Genomic DNA, 12,062 nt, shown 5'->3' on the forward strand with positions numbered 1-12,062 from the left:
CATTAAATTCAGGGGTTATCTTGGGCAAAAAAAGCTCTACTTATATGAGTCATTAGGTTACTATGAATAACCAACTCAGTGACTCCATACAAGGGAAATACTTCATTATGTTGCCAAACTCACTGTGTGCCTGTTTAGAAATAGAATGCTCTTGACATCCAAAACTCCACAAAGCATACCATAAGGATGGTGTAACATCTTTTCAGCAGAATTATAAAAACATCTGTTGTGTGAAGTATATTTAAGAATATTGGCAGTGAAATAATCCATTTTGATGGTGTTTAATAGGAGAATAACAATTGTACAGTGGAAGCTGCCTACATTATACATTTCTAAATTCTTATCACTCTCCTGTGGTCCTCATTGTTGGTTTGGACGAGGAACCTAATTGCAAAACTGTCCTGATCTGGCCAGTTCCTGCATTATAGTGAACAAAAATTTTGTTTTGGCAGTGTTTATCATAATCAGAGCAGGTGCAGAGACAGAAAGAAACAGAATCATGTAAACACATGTTACATTCCAAGTCCTTTCAAGGTACTTAAGGATCAATGATAAATCCTATCTAACTCGACATCCTACTTGTGCCATTTTACTTGTAGATTATTTGCTAGTGCTCCATATACCTATAAAAGTGCAGCCATCTGACATCTTAAGAGAATGGACTATAGGTATACCATGCCAGCTGGCCTCTTTCAGAAAATGAGTCAAATGTTCCAATAAAATTCAGACTCTCTTGAGAAGCACTTAACCAAGTTTTATACCAATTTAAGACAATGTTGTGTCGAATCATATTCTCCCACATTCACAACACAGTTTATGGATTAAAAGGTGAGCACAATCGAGAGTTCTGTAGACCAGGTAAAAGTTAGTTTGGATCCCTGTTTATGCTGAGTTACATGATCTGTGATGGGGTAGTGCTAACAGTATTATAATTTACGCTACGACCTTTAGCTGGAGAAGACAAAAGGTAGCCAAGCTGCCTCTCACTGATTGTCTTCCAGTGTCCCCTGCTGGAAGCAAGTGTGTGTAAATGTCAAAGGAGTACACAGCCAAATAATAGGACCCCCACAATCACTGGCCAGGTCCACACTTGAGGAATAACCAATTGGACAAAGAACTGGTGGGTGACTGCTGCCAATGGACCTACATCTTAGCATGAGTCAGTCTTTATAAAATCGGGATGGAGAAAATGCAAAGGAAAGATTAAAGTGGAAAAAAGCTGGTGGAAAAATTGAAGGAGAAATTGTGAAAGAAAACAAGAGTTATATGACAGAACAATAATCCAATTAATTACAGAGAAATGTTACATTTCAATTACAATACAAGAATTACCTCCTTCATCAGGGTTTGGTGTTCCTCTGATTGGCTGAAATTTACACCAATGTCAAAAATATTTATGATTCCTTGATCACACATATTCATCCAGGCTTCATGTTCATGGCTTGCAGGTAGCCTGTCCCAGAACGTTTTGAATGCTTCCCATACTGCCTCCTGGCACACTAAGAAACATAAGCAGCAAGTAAGATATCTGGTGATTCTCAAACTTTTTCATAAATTCACAACAAAAAATGCTCAAACCTGAAATGCAATATGAGATGCAAATTCAATTTGAATAGTGAAATGCATTACTGACTGGAGTGTGTGTTTGTTTTTTAAGATTGGCTTGGCATCTAACAACTGTAGAAATCTCTCAGCATGCTTAGTAGTCTGCAAATGAACCCATTGAGAATTTAAGAGTAGTTGCTCACCAGCAAGTATACATACTCTCCCTAAACTCAGGCAACTTGGCAACAACCAGAGGGAAACAAACCCTAAGTGTGCACTTAGTGTTGCATGAATTTAACCATCCAAAGCAAATTTAAGGTCCCCCACTGCCTGGATGATGCAATGTACAGCTCAAATTATTACTTCTACTATGGACGGTTTCTTCTATCCAACCTTCTGTTTGCAAGTGTGGCATCCAAAAACAACCCTGATCACAAAGGCACCGCACAATCTCCCAAAAAAATCATTAATAGATGTCCATTAGACAACTGACAAGTGCAAATTTGAATTTTTACTAGATGGAGAGCAGATTCCAGGACCTTCTTCATGAAAATAACATTGCAAACTATGAAAGGCATCAGTCTGTAACTATCATTCTCCTAACCACACAGTAGACACATATCTATTGAGCAGCATTTTAATCAGTTGGTGGTGCTGAATATTAAGGCACTAATCAATCAAGGTCAACTCTGCAGGATGGGGATGGGGCATGTTCTTTTGGAGGCCTGACACCAGGCTCCCAGAGAAATTGTTTTACTTGGAATTGAGGTGAGCAGGAGAATAGGAGGGCAGCAGAAATGTTCTACGGACATCGCTAAAGCTTCACTGAAAAGGTCAAACATACCCGCCGACTCATGGGAAATCCCAGCTTTTGACCAATCAAAATGGAGGAGGTTCATTCAGTAATGCACTGAATTTATCGAGGAGCTTCATCAGGAAAGTGCAGAGGAGAAGACGAGGCTCTGGAGGGATTACACCAGCTACCAAATGATTGACTTACTGAACCACTCAAACACCACCTGCCTGACCTATGGCGAAGTCTGCAGATCACACACTAAACTTCTCAGAGCCCACCAAACTGGAAGGAAAGCAAGTCATCCTCAATCCTGAGGAACTGACTACAAGAGGTATTGAATACGGAGAATAGAGTTCAGTAAAAAATGTCAGCTTCCTCAAGATTCACTCAGGTTAGGCATCAGACCTTTGTTCTATGATCTTGAACTCAACAGTTAACAATGCCCACTAGCAACCCTTGAACAAAAGTTCCAAATGTCCTCATCAACAATAGGATTAGAAACTCGGTATCATTAATGGACTTGTGCAGGACAGTTAACAAAGTGCCAGTCACTTTGATGTTGTAGACCTATATGCCACTTTACTTGTCACTAACTGCTTAATCCTTGTTCAGGTTCTTTAACAAGATGACATGTTCTTTAAAGTTCACAGAATCACTATACCTACTAACAATCAATTAGATTGAATGGATTTTATCACTTCTGCTTGTACTGCATTGGAAACACACACTGACCTGATTGTATGTTCTGACTGGGTCCTCAAGTGAACCACTACAATGTTGGTGAGGGTGGGCAGCAAGCTCAGCACAAAGTCCTGTGTCAAATTGGAGCTGGGTTCCTCCATACTCTGAGATATTAATTGTGGGTCTCTTTGTGGACTTCCAGACTCATCAGCCTTGTTCTGCAGCCTGCTAGACTCAAGTCTTCATCTGAACTCTCAGCAGCAAAACTGAACATGTATGCCATTAACCTCTGGTGACATGGCACCAGCATTACCGCTGTCCCCTGGCTGTCAACTACTTACGTCCAATGTCTTGTCACAGGTTCCACCTTTAAGCCATTCTCTAAAGTATGTAGACTATCTCGGCTGGTGACAATGCGGGTGAGTGGTGGTATTTCTTCTGCACCACTATCAGCCTGCAGCCCACCTTTTGTTTTTTTCTTCATCAGTGCCAGACCAGTTTATGGTTCTTCGATATCTGAGAGGAGGCAGCACACTGATAGGATTGTGGGGAGGAAAGAAGCAAGAAGTGCATGTTTACATTGTCTGCTGCTTGTAAATCAGAAGAGATTGTATGATGAAGGGGAAATGAGATTTGAGAAGCAGTATTATGTATGAGGATACTGTCAGCTTTCGGGTTGTCAGCTCCACAACTTGCAAAGGCCGCAGACTTGGCCTTTCCAATGATAACAGTTTCCATCTCCTCCACTGAGGTGAGGACAAGTAGCCATACCTGCCCTCCCACTGTATCAGCTGCTGCTTCAGGTTATGAATTCCCTTTTCACGCAACCGAGAGGGAAGTATGTCAATGAGTGAGGTGCAATGTGCTTATATGTTGTGGCTGTCATGGTTGAATAGCTGACAGTGCATGCAAGCTATGATATATGAGGCTTGCAGCAGTGTTGAGAATGTGAGGATGAAGCAAAACTATGAATGTGAGCTATAAGTTGTGATTGATGGAGGTAGTTGATAGGTGAACGATGGTCATGCGGTGCATTTTACAGTGTGTGAAGCTAGAAGTGGAGTGATAAGTGATACTTAAAGTCACATTCACTGACCTAGATGACTGGTGTGAGGTGACTGAACATTGTGCAGCACTGCACCCAGGTCCTTGGGGCTAGATTCTTGGTATTGCCAGGACACGCAAATTTCACAAAGTTTGTCTGGAGTAACTCCTGGCCACCTGTGGATAGATGACAGCTTTCTTCCTCTCCAGCTTCAGCAGCAAGGCCAACGACCAGTTGGAAGATCTTGGAGCCCAGTGCCAGCCAATTTTGAGTATTCACTTTGGCAAAAATCTCTTTCAAAAGACTTCCAGTACCTTTATTAACCACAATGCACCTCCTTTATGAGGTGCAGAATGGCAGTAAACAGGATAAGGTACCTTTAATCCATTGTGGCTTGATTCCATGACTTCGTGCTTCTTGTTCAGGCATGCAACCAATAAAGAATGAGCTGAGATTTAGCAGCAACTACAATCATTTAATTTAGGAGGCAGCATTAGATTTACCAACATCAGAAACAATCAGGATAGGCTAATCCTGCATCAGCATGCCAATGTCTGTATTCAAGTTCTGCCCAATTTCATAATTAGAATGTTCAAACTTATTCAGAACCCACAATTCTCACAATATAGAAAGCTATGATACTGTTAAAATGTCTGTGTATCTTGTGTATTCAGCAGGGTCTTCCATGATCTCTCTGATCTGGCTTTCTTGTTTTATTTTGTATAAATGATTGAAATCAAGTAGGTGGCTGTTAGGGAATAAATTTAAAACCGATTAGAACAGACAGGACTTGCCCCTGTACACCATGATCGTATGAAAAGTAATGAATTTCACTGGAATTTACAATAATGCATATTCAATTTTTATTGTTACAAAATCTAAATCTTCGCCGAATATAATGAAAGAAGACAGTTATTTGGTTTTGTTATGGTTTCAACCCCCCCCAATATCGACATCCTGGAGGTTATCATTCATCAGAAACTCAACTGCACCCATCACATAAACACAGTGGCTACAAGGGCAGGTCAGAGGCTTGGAACACTGTGGCAAATAACACACATCCTGATTCCCCAGAACCTGTCCACCATCTACAAGGCATAAGTCAGGAGTGTGATGGAATATTTCCCACTTGCCTGGATGAGTGCAGCCCCAACAACACTCAAGAAGCTTGACACCATCCAGGACAAAGCAGCCTGCTTGATTGGTATTACATCCACAAGCATACATTCCCTCCGCCACCAATGCTCAGTAGCAGCAGTGTGCACTATCTACAAAATGCACTGCGGAAATTCACCAAAAATCCTCAGACAGCACCTTCCAAACCCATGACCACTTCCATTTAGAAGGACAAGGGCAGCAGATATATAGGAACACCACCACCTTCAAGATCCCCTTCAAGCCACTCACCATCCTGACTTGGAAATATATCGCCATTCCTTCACCGCTGGGTCAAAATCCTGGAATTCCCTCTCTAATGGCATTGTGGGTCAACCCACAGAAGATGGGCTACAACGGTTCAAGAAGGCAGCTCACCACACCTTCTCAAGGACAACTAAGGGACAGTCAATAAATGAAAGCCAGCCAATGATGCCCACATCCCACAAATGAATAAATTTTAAAAATCATTAATTTACAACTGCCTTGAATATTCTTTCACATACAGTAATAGTGAGCCCTTCTATAAGCAGTCTGAACAGCTTACATTCAGAAATGTGCCTACACTACATAATGATTATAATACAATTATACTATAGTTTTACCTGATATACAGAACAACCTGAGGGACATGACATCAAGTCTCCCTATGAACCAAACTGGATATTATATTGTTCATACGTGCCCTTCTTCAATTACTTTGAAGATGGACGTAAGCAATTAGTGAGACCAGGCCAGGTACAAATTGATGAGCCATTTCATCTTTTAACATAAAAACCGAAAGAAATGCGGATGCTGTAAATCAGAAACAAAAACAGAAATTGCTGGAAAAGCTCAGCATCTGTGAAGAGAAATCAGAGTTAATGTTTCGGGTCCTGCAGAAAAACAGAGACAATTCAATCTCACTTTAATCTTTCTAACCATAGAAGTCTCCTTAGCAACAAAGATACCAAAAAGCACATTGCATTATCTCTACAAATTAGCTTTATTAACTCTTTCCTCGTTAGACTTCTGATTCTGTCTGACTTTGTTTTTGATATGTGCCTCACTGGGCTAAGCTACCTCATCAGCCTCAAACAAACAGAGATAATGATGAAGTAACTGAGCAGGTCTGGCAGTATCTGTGGAGAGAGAAAGAGTTAATATTTTGAGTCTGGTACGATTCGTCCGCATCAGTCCAACTGGTGGGTTAATTGGCCATTTGTCTCCGTGCCAAATATTACCTGGAGGTTTATAGTTCATGACCAGTGTTGTCAATGCGGAATACCATTAAAATATTTTATCCAACCACAGTAACTTCTAAGCTGTTATGTAGCCATGTACACAGAGTTTAGCAGGAATATTGCTATGTGCCTCTATATATCTTTCTAAATACCTAGCTCTGTGAGAGGGATAATTTTTGACTCCTTCACAATCAATGACTCATCATTAGGCTCACTGAATAAGCCAACTACCACCTTCCTTCTTAAAATGCAAACTTAAATAATGTTGAGAGGGGTGTGCTATGAGGAGAGATGAAGTAGAATAGCCCAATATCATTGGAATTTAGAAAAATAAAATGTTATCTCCTTGCAATGTATAAAATTCTGGCAGGATTGACAGAGATTGTTTCCTTTGGCTGGACAATACTGAGCAAGAGGCACAATCTCAGGGTAAGTGGTTTGATATTTATGACTGCGATGAGGAGGGTTGTGAATTTTGGAATTCTCTACTTCAGGAGCTGTGGTACCTCAAGTCAATGAGTTTATTCAATACATAAATCAAGAGATTTGGGTAAGAAGTTAAATCATGAGATATAGGGTTGGGCAAGCAAGTGGAGGTAATTTAGATCAGTAATGACCAACTATTAGGTCCCGAACTTACTATTAACACCCATTCTGCATCTATATCCTGCCTCTCATGTCATTAGCCCTCTCCTTCTCTTTTGCTTTGGGCACCCTCAGCATCTATTCCACTTGCTCCTCCTCCCCATTTGTCAACTGCATAAGAACAATCATTTTCCAGTCCACTTCAGATCCAAAGAAGAATCACATTGGACTCGACACATTAACCTTATTACCCTCTCCACAGGAGCTGTTTGACTTGCTGAGTTTGTTCAGCACCTTCTATTTCTATTTTAGGTTAGCCATGATGTTATTGCAAGATTGAGCATGCTCGAAGTGTAACATGGTCTATTCCTATTGCTATTCTTCTTGTATTTAAAAATCTCTTGCTATTATCAGAATGAATAAATGACATCCTGGCTTAGTGGAGTCTCATTTGACCCTGATCAAATCAGTCTGCAAGGGACTAAATGCAACGTTTCACAATCTAACTCATCTGGCTTTAATACATAATGTTTATGCCAGCAGAAATGCATTTTTTTAAACACAAGACTAAAACATAGATCACTCCTAAATCATTTCTGTGAAGAAATAAATTCAAAAAACTCCCAAAATATGACAGGCACACACAAATGGACAGAGGTATTACACAATAGTGACATGTCACTGATGTGGGATTGGGTAAATTTAAATAAGGAATGGGAATTTTCTTACCTCTCAGCTTATAATATTTGAGATAGTTGCCAATGGCTTGTGAGATTGTTTCCTCTGGGCATAGTTTAACACCATTCGGAAATAAAACGGATCGCTTTTGTCTGTAAATCAAATATTTCGTTTGCTTGTCACTCACAGTCACCGGAGATTGAATGTTGCGAGGAGAAAGACTTCTGGAGCCTTTGTGCAGTCTACTCTCATCTGTTGTTGTCTTTAACACAACTGCAACAGAAAAATTTAAATGGTCATTTTGTTGATCTAATTTTTAAGGCATTATACGTTAAATAGCAGCATTTCCACTCTGAATACGTGTTTTACAATACCTAACTATTTAGACACCGTGACTATTCACAAAGTTAAAAAAAAAATCAGAAAATATGAGCACTCCTCCCACAACCCCACCAGAAAAAATATTAAGAATTAACAGCCGCATTAAACAAAGGTAGAATTTGATTTATCGGTGGATAGAGTCAGACAATGAAATTCCCTTCAAAAAATTTGTAAAAACTGCTGAATCCCATGTGATTATAAGTATAATGCGGCTTGAGTTGTCACTAGACAACATATCCTTCAATATTTTGTGTCTAATTGTGTGTGTTAATCAAGAATACCTCATCGTCACAGCACTAGCCACATTTTGAAAAAAGTGCATCAAATTATACCAATAAGAACAAAACATTCATGTTGGATTTCTCAACTTATTCAACAACTTCAAAATGCTAATACAGTTAAAGTAATTTATATTAGGCAGCAAATATACCACAGATGCTGTTAACTGGAAATAAAAATAGTGCTGGAAATATCCTGTAGGTCTGGCAATATCTGTGGAGAAAGAAGCAGAGCTATTCTTACAAATCCAAAATGACCCTTCTTCTGAATGCTGGCAGACCAGCTGGGGTTTTCCAGCACTTTTTAAATACAAATGAAATTTTAAACTGTACTCATGGAATTATGATAATTGTCAGGTCCTGTAACTCAAAATTGCCTTAGTTAAAATGTTTATTTATTTACAGCATTAAATTGATGATATTTGTAATTATAATGATCACTATGTTGCATAGAATGAAAGTAAGCACACCTATAGATCGGCAACATTTTAGATAACATGAGAACATAGCTAATGAGATTATCCTGAACCTTTTATTCAGAACTCCGACCTGTGAATGGTCAACTGATTACCAAATAACATGAATTTATTTCACTACAGCATTTTTAAAAAATGCTCTTTTCTGATAAATATTAGTTAACTGCAATAAAGTCTGCTATAAACCTCTTTAATATAAAGTGCACTTTCTCCTGTTTCCATTTTGATGTACTGACTGACTGAAATGAATTTCTTTAGCAGGTTTTTTTGGTGAATAATGGAGACATACAGGATATAAAGGTCCCATGTTCATTCTCTTGTGTCTGCACTGAGCTGCCTGCTTGCAGACAGGGCGGTAACTGTGATGTTAGTTAGTCTCAATCTTCTTGTCTATAAGAGTGGGAAAATGGCCAGGTTTTCCACTCAGGATCATGGGTTAGCACCACCAGCCAGAAAACCAGGTAAATGGACAAAGGGTGGAGGCAACATAAGGCTTAGTTGTGGTATAAACCATAGAGGAATATGCTGGGAACACTTACTGTCAAGGCTCAGACATGAATCATAAGTCAGTTTGTGCCAGATACAGGAGAGGCAAGGGACAAAAGAAAATCTGTTCCGAGAACTAAAAAGGAGGCATTTAAAAATAAAAATTGCATTTGCTTCAGCACAATTTGGATTCTCAAACTAAAAAGACTTTTACTATATGTGTCTTTCACAGCCACAGGATTTCCCAAAGTGCTCGACAAACACTGAGGTACTTTTGAAGTACAGCCATTACTGTCAACATGCTCCCACAAACAGGAAATTGACATGAGCCAGAGACAGTCTTGTTTTTGTATGATGTTGATTAAGAAAAAAACATTGGCTGGAGCACTAGGAATAACTTTCCTGTTCTTCTTTTTAATAATAGATTAATGGAATCTTTCCACTCCACCTGAAAGAGCAGACAAAGCCTCACTTTAAGGTCTGGTCCAAAAGGCAGTAGCTCTGACAATGCAGTACTGCCTCAGCACTGCTCCAGAGTGCCAACTTTCAATTATTGTGTCATGGAATCATAGAGATCTACAGCATATAAAGAGGCCCTTCGGCCCATCGTGTCTGCGCAGATCAAAAACATCAACCTAACTATTCTAATCCCATTTTGCTGCCCATAGCCTTGTATGCCTTGACATCACGAGTGTAGATCTAAATACTTCTTAAATAAGGGTTTCTGCCTCCAGGACCCTCCCAGGCAGTGTGCTCAAGTCCTGCAAGTGGGGCTTTGTACTGATATAAATGCATGTTAAAGCAATATAAATATTACAATTTTTCTGTTGCATTGCTAGTGTCAAACGTAGATGTATTTTGTGATGGTACATTATATCTTTTCAGTTGAAATTATCTGAAAATCCTTTACCTGAATTCGTCAATATAACGTCATTGAATAAAACGACAAATAGGGCCACTTTCCACCAATAACCGAGCATTCTTCAGCCTCACTACAACTTAAAAAAAAGCAAAGAAACAATGAAAGCAACGCAGCACAGGAGGTGATGGTAACGAGACCTGTTTAAATTCGACAAAAGCGTCATCGATAATAACTTGCTCTGTAAAGAGTGAGGAGCTAAGACAACCTTTTAAACATCCCATTCTTATTTGCAACTCACCTTCTCAATATGTGTTTATGATTTTAATGGAAGTGGAAGGAGGCTCCAAGGAGACTTGGTCCTGAAGACAGTTGCTCTTTCTGCTGGACGCGATTTCAGTGACAATTCTTTCTCTCTAATCGGCTTTGCTAAGCTGTTCCCATTATAGAAAAGGCGTCAGAAACGGGTGTTAGCAGGTTGACGAGAAATGAGCGCGCATAGCTGCAATTAATCCTAATGTGTATCTTTCAAAAATCATAACGGCAAAACTTACAATACTATCGTCTCGATACTTCACAATAACATATTATGTCAATGGAATTCCATACCTTCCTTTACTGCCAAAGTTACAATTCTGTAGGTTATTTTATAAATAACACAGGTGAACTTGGAGGTTGAGTGTAAGTTTAAGTTCATTTTTCCTCACTGGAATCTAATTATAAATCTGACTAATGACTGTAATTGTTTAAGTCTTCTCGATTTTCTCTCAGTCAGAATGTTTCTGTGTAATGGCGCCATTCATTTTAGACCTGAAATGACACTTAGATGGTTGGGACGATATTTTACCACGTTCTTGAGTCTGTGCCCGCTCCCCAGCAACTGTTTTTTTTTCAGTCCCATTCTCTTGCCTTTCATGTCTGACAGTTTTTCTTTTTCAGTTTGAGTGCTTATCGAATTCCCGTTGGAAACTTACAATTGAAGCTGCCTCCACTAAAGTCTCAAGTAGTGTAATTCTGATCCTAACCTCGCTGCATAAGAAGCCTTTCCCTCTTGGCCCTTGCTTCCTTTGCCAATCACCTAAATGACAACATCCATCGTTTCTGAACCATATAGAAATAGTTTCTTCCTATCTACCGCATGTAAACCCTCCCCTTTTGAACATTTCATCTTAACTTTCTCTTCCTAAATATTCACCTCAGCTTTTTCCAATTTATCCCTGTAATTAAAGTCTCATTCTTGGAAGCAATCTCTCCTCTCTCTTTAAAGATCTCATATCCTTCCTAAAGTGTAAGGCCTAGAAACAGTGACAATGATCTAGTCGAGGCTAAACCAGTGTTTAACAAAGGTTAACCATAACTTCGAGACAACAAGGTGCAGGGCTGGATGAACACAGCAGGCCAAGCAGCATCATAGGAGCAGAGAGGCTGACGTTTCGGGCCTAGACCCTTCATCAGAAAAGGGGGAGGGGAAGGGGGTTTTGAAATAAATAGGGAGAGAGTGGGAGGCGGATAGAGGAGAGGATAGGTGGAGAGGAAACAAACAGGTCGAAGAGGCGGGGATGGGGCCAGGAAAGGTGAGTGTAGGTAGGGACTTAGGAAGGGGATAGGTCAGTCCAGGGAGGACAGACAGGTCAAGGGGGCGGGATGAGGTTGGTCGGTAGGAGATGGAGGTGCGGCTTGAGGTGGGAGGAGGGGATAGGTGGGAGGAAGAACAGGTTAGGGAGGCAGGGACGAGCTGGACTGGTTTTGGGATGCGGTGGGGGGAGGGGAGATTTTGAAACTTGTGAAATCCACATTGATACCATTGGGCTGCAGGGTTCCCAAGCGGAATATGAGTTGCTGTTCCTGCAACCTTCGGGTGGCATCGTTGTGGC

At 40.1% G+C, this 12,062-nt stretch overlaps 1 protein-coding gene across 1 annotated transcript in view; it reads right to left on the reverse strand.

Moving 5' to 3' along the window:
• Positions 1 to 10,309, reverse strand: part of impg2a (interphotoreceptor matrix proteoglycan 2a) — an 80,665-nt gene extending 70,356 nt beyond the window's left edge. Inside the window, exons 1-3 of the mRNA XM_048603280.1 lie at positions 10,240 to 10,309; positions 7,760 to 7,981; positions 1,333 to 1,499 (exon numbers count right to left, since the gene is read on the reverse strand). Of these exons, the coding sequence (XP_048459237.1) occupies positions 1,333 to 1,499; positions 7,760 to 7,981; positions 10,240 to 10,309 (459 nt within the window). The remainder of the gene's footprint in view (positions 1 to 1,332; positions 1,500 to 7,759; positions 7,982 to 10,239) is intronic.
• Between the last annotated feature and the right edge of the window lie 1,753 nt (positions 10,310 to 12,062).

Source organism: Rhincodon typus, chromosome 11, assembly GCF_021869965.1.
Source record: "Rhincodon typus isolate 14 chromosome 11, sRhiTyp1.1, whole genome shotgun sequence".
Classification (NCBI taxonomy): domain Eukaryota; kingdom Metazoa; phylum Chordata; class Chondrichthyes; order Orectolobiformes; family Rhincodontidae; genus Rhincodon; species Rhincodon typus.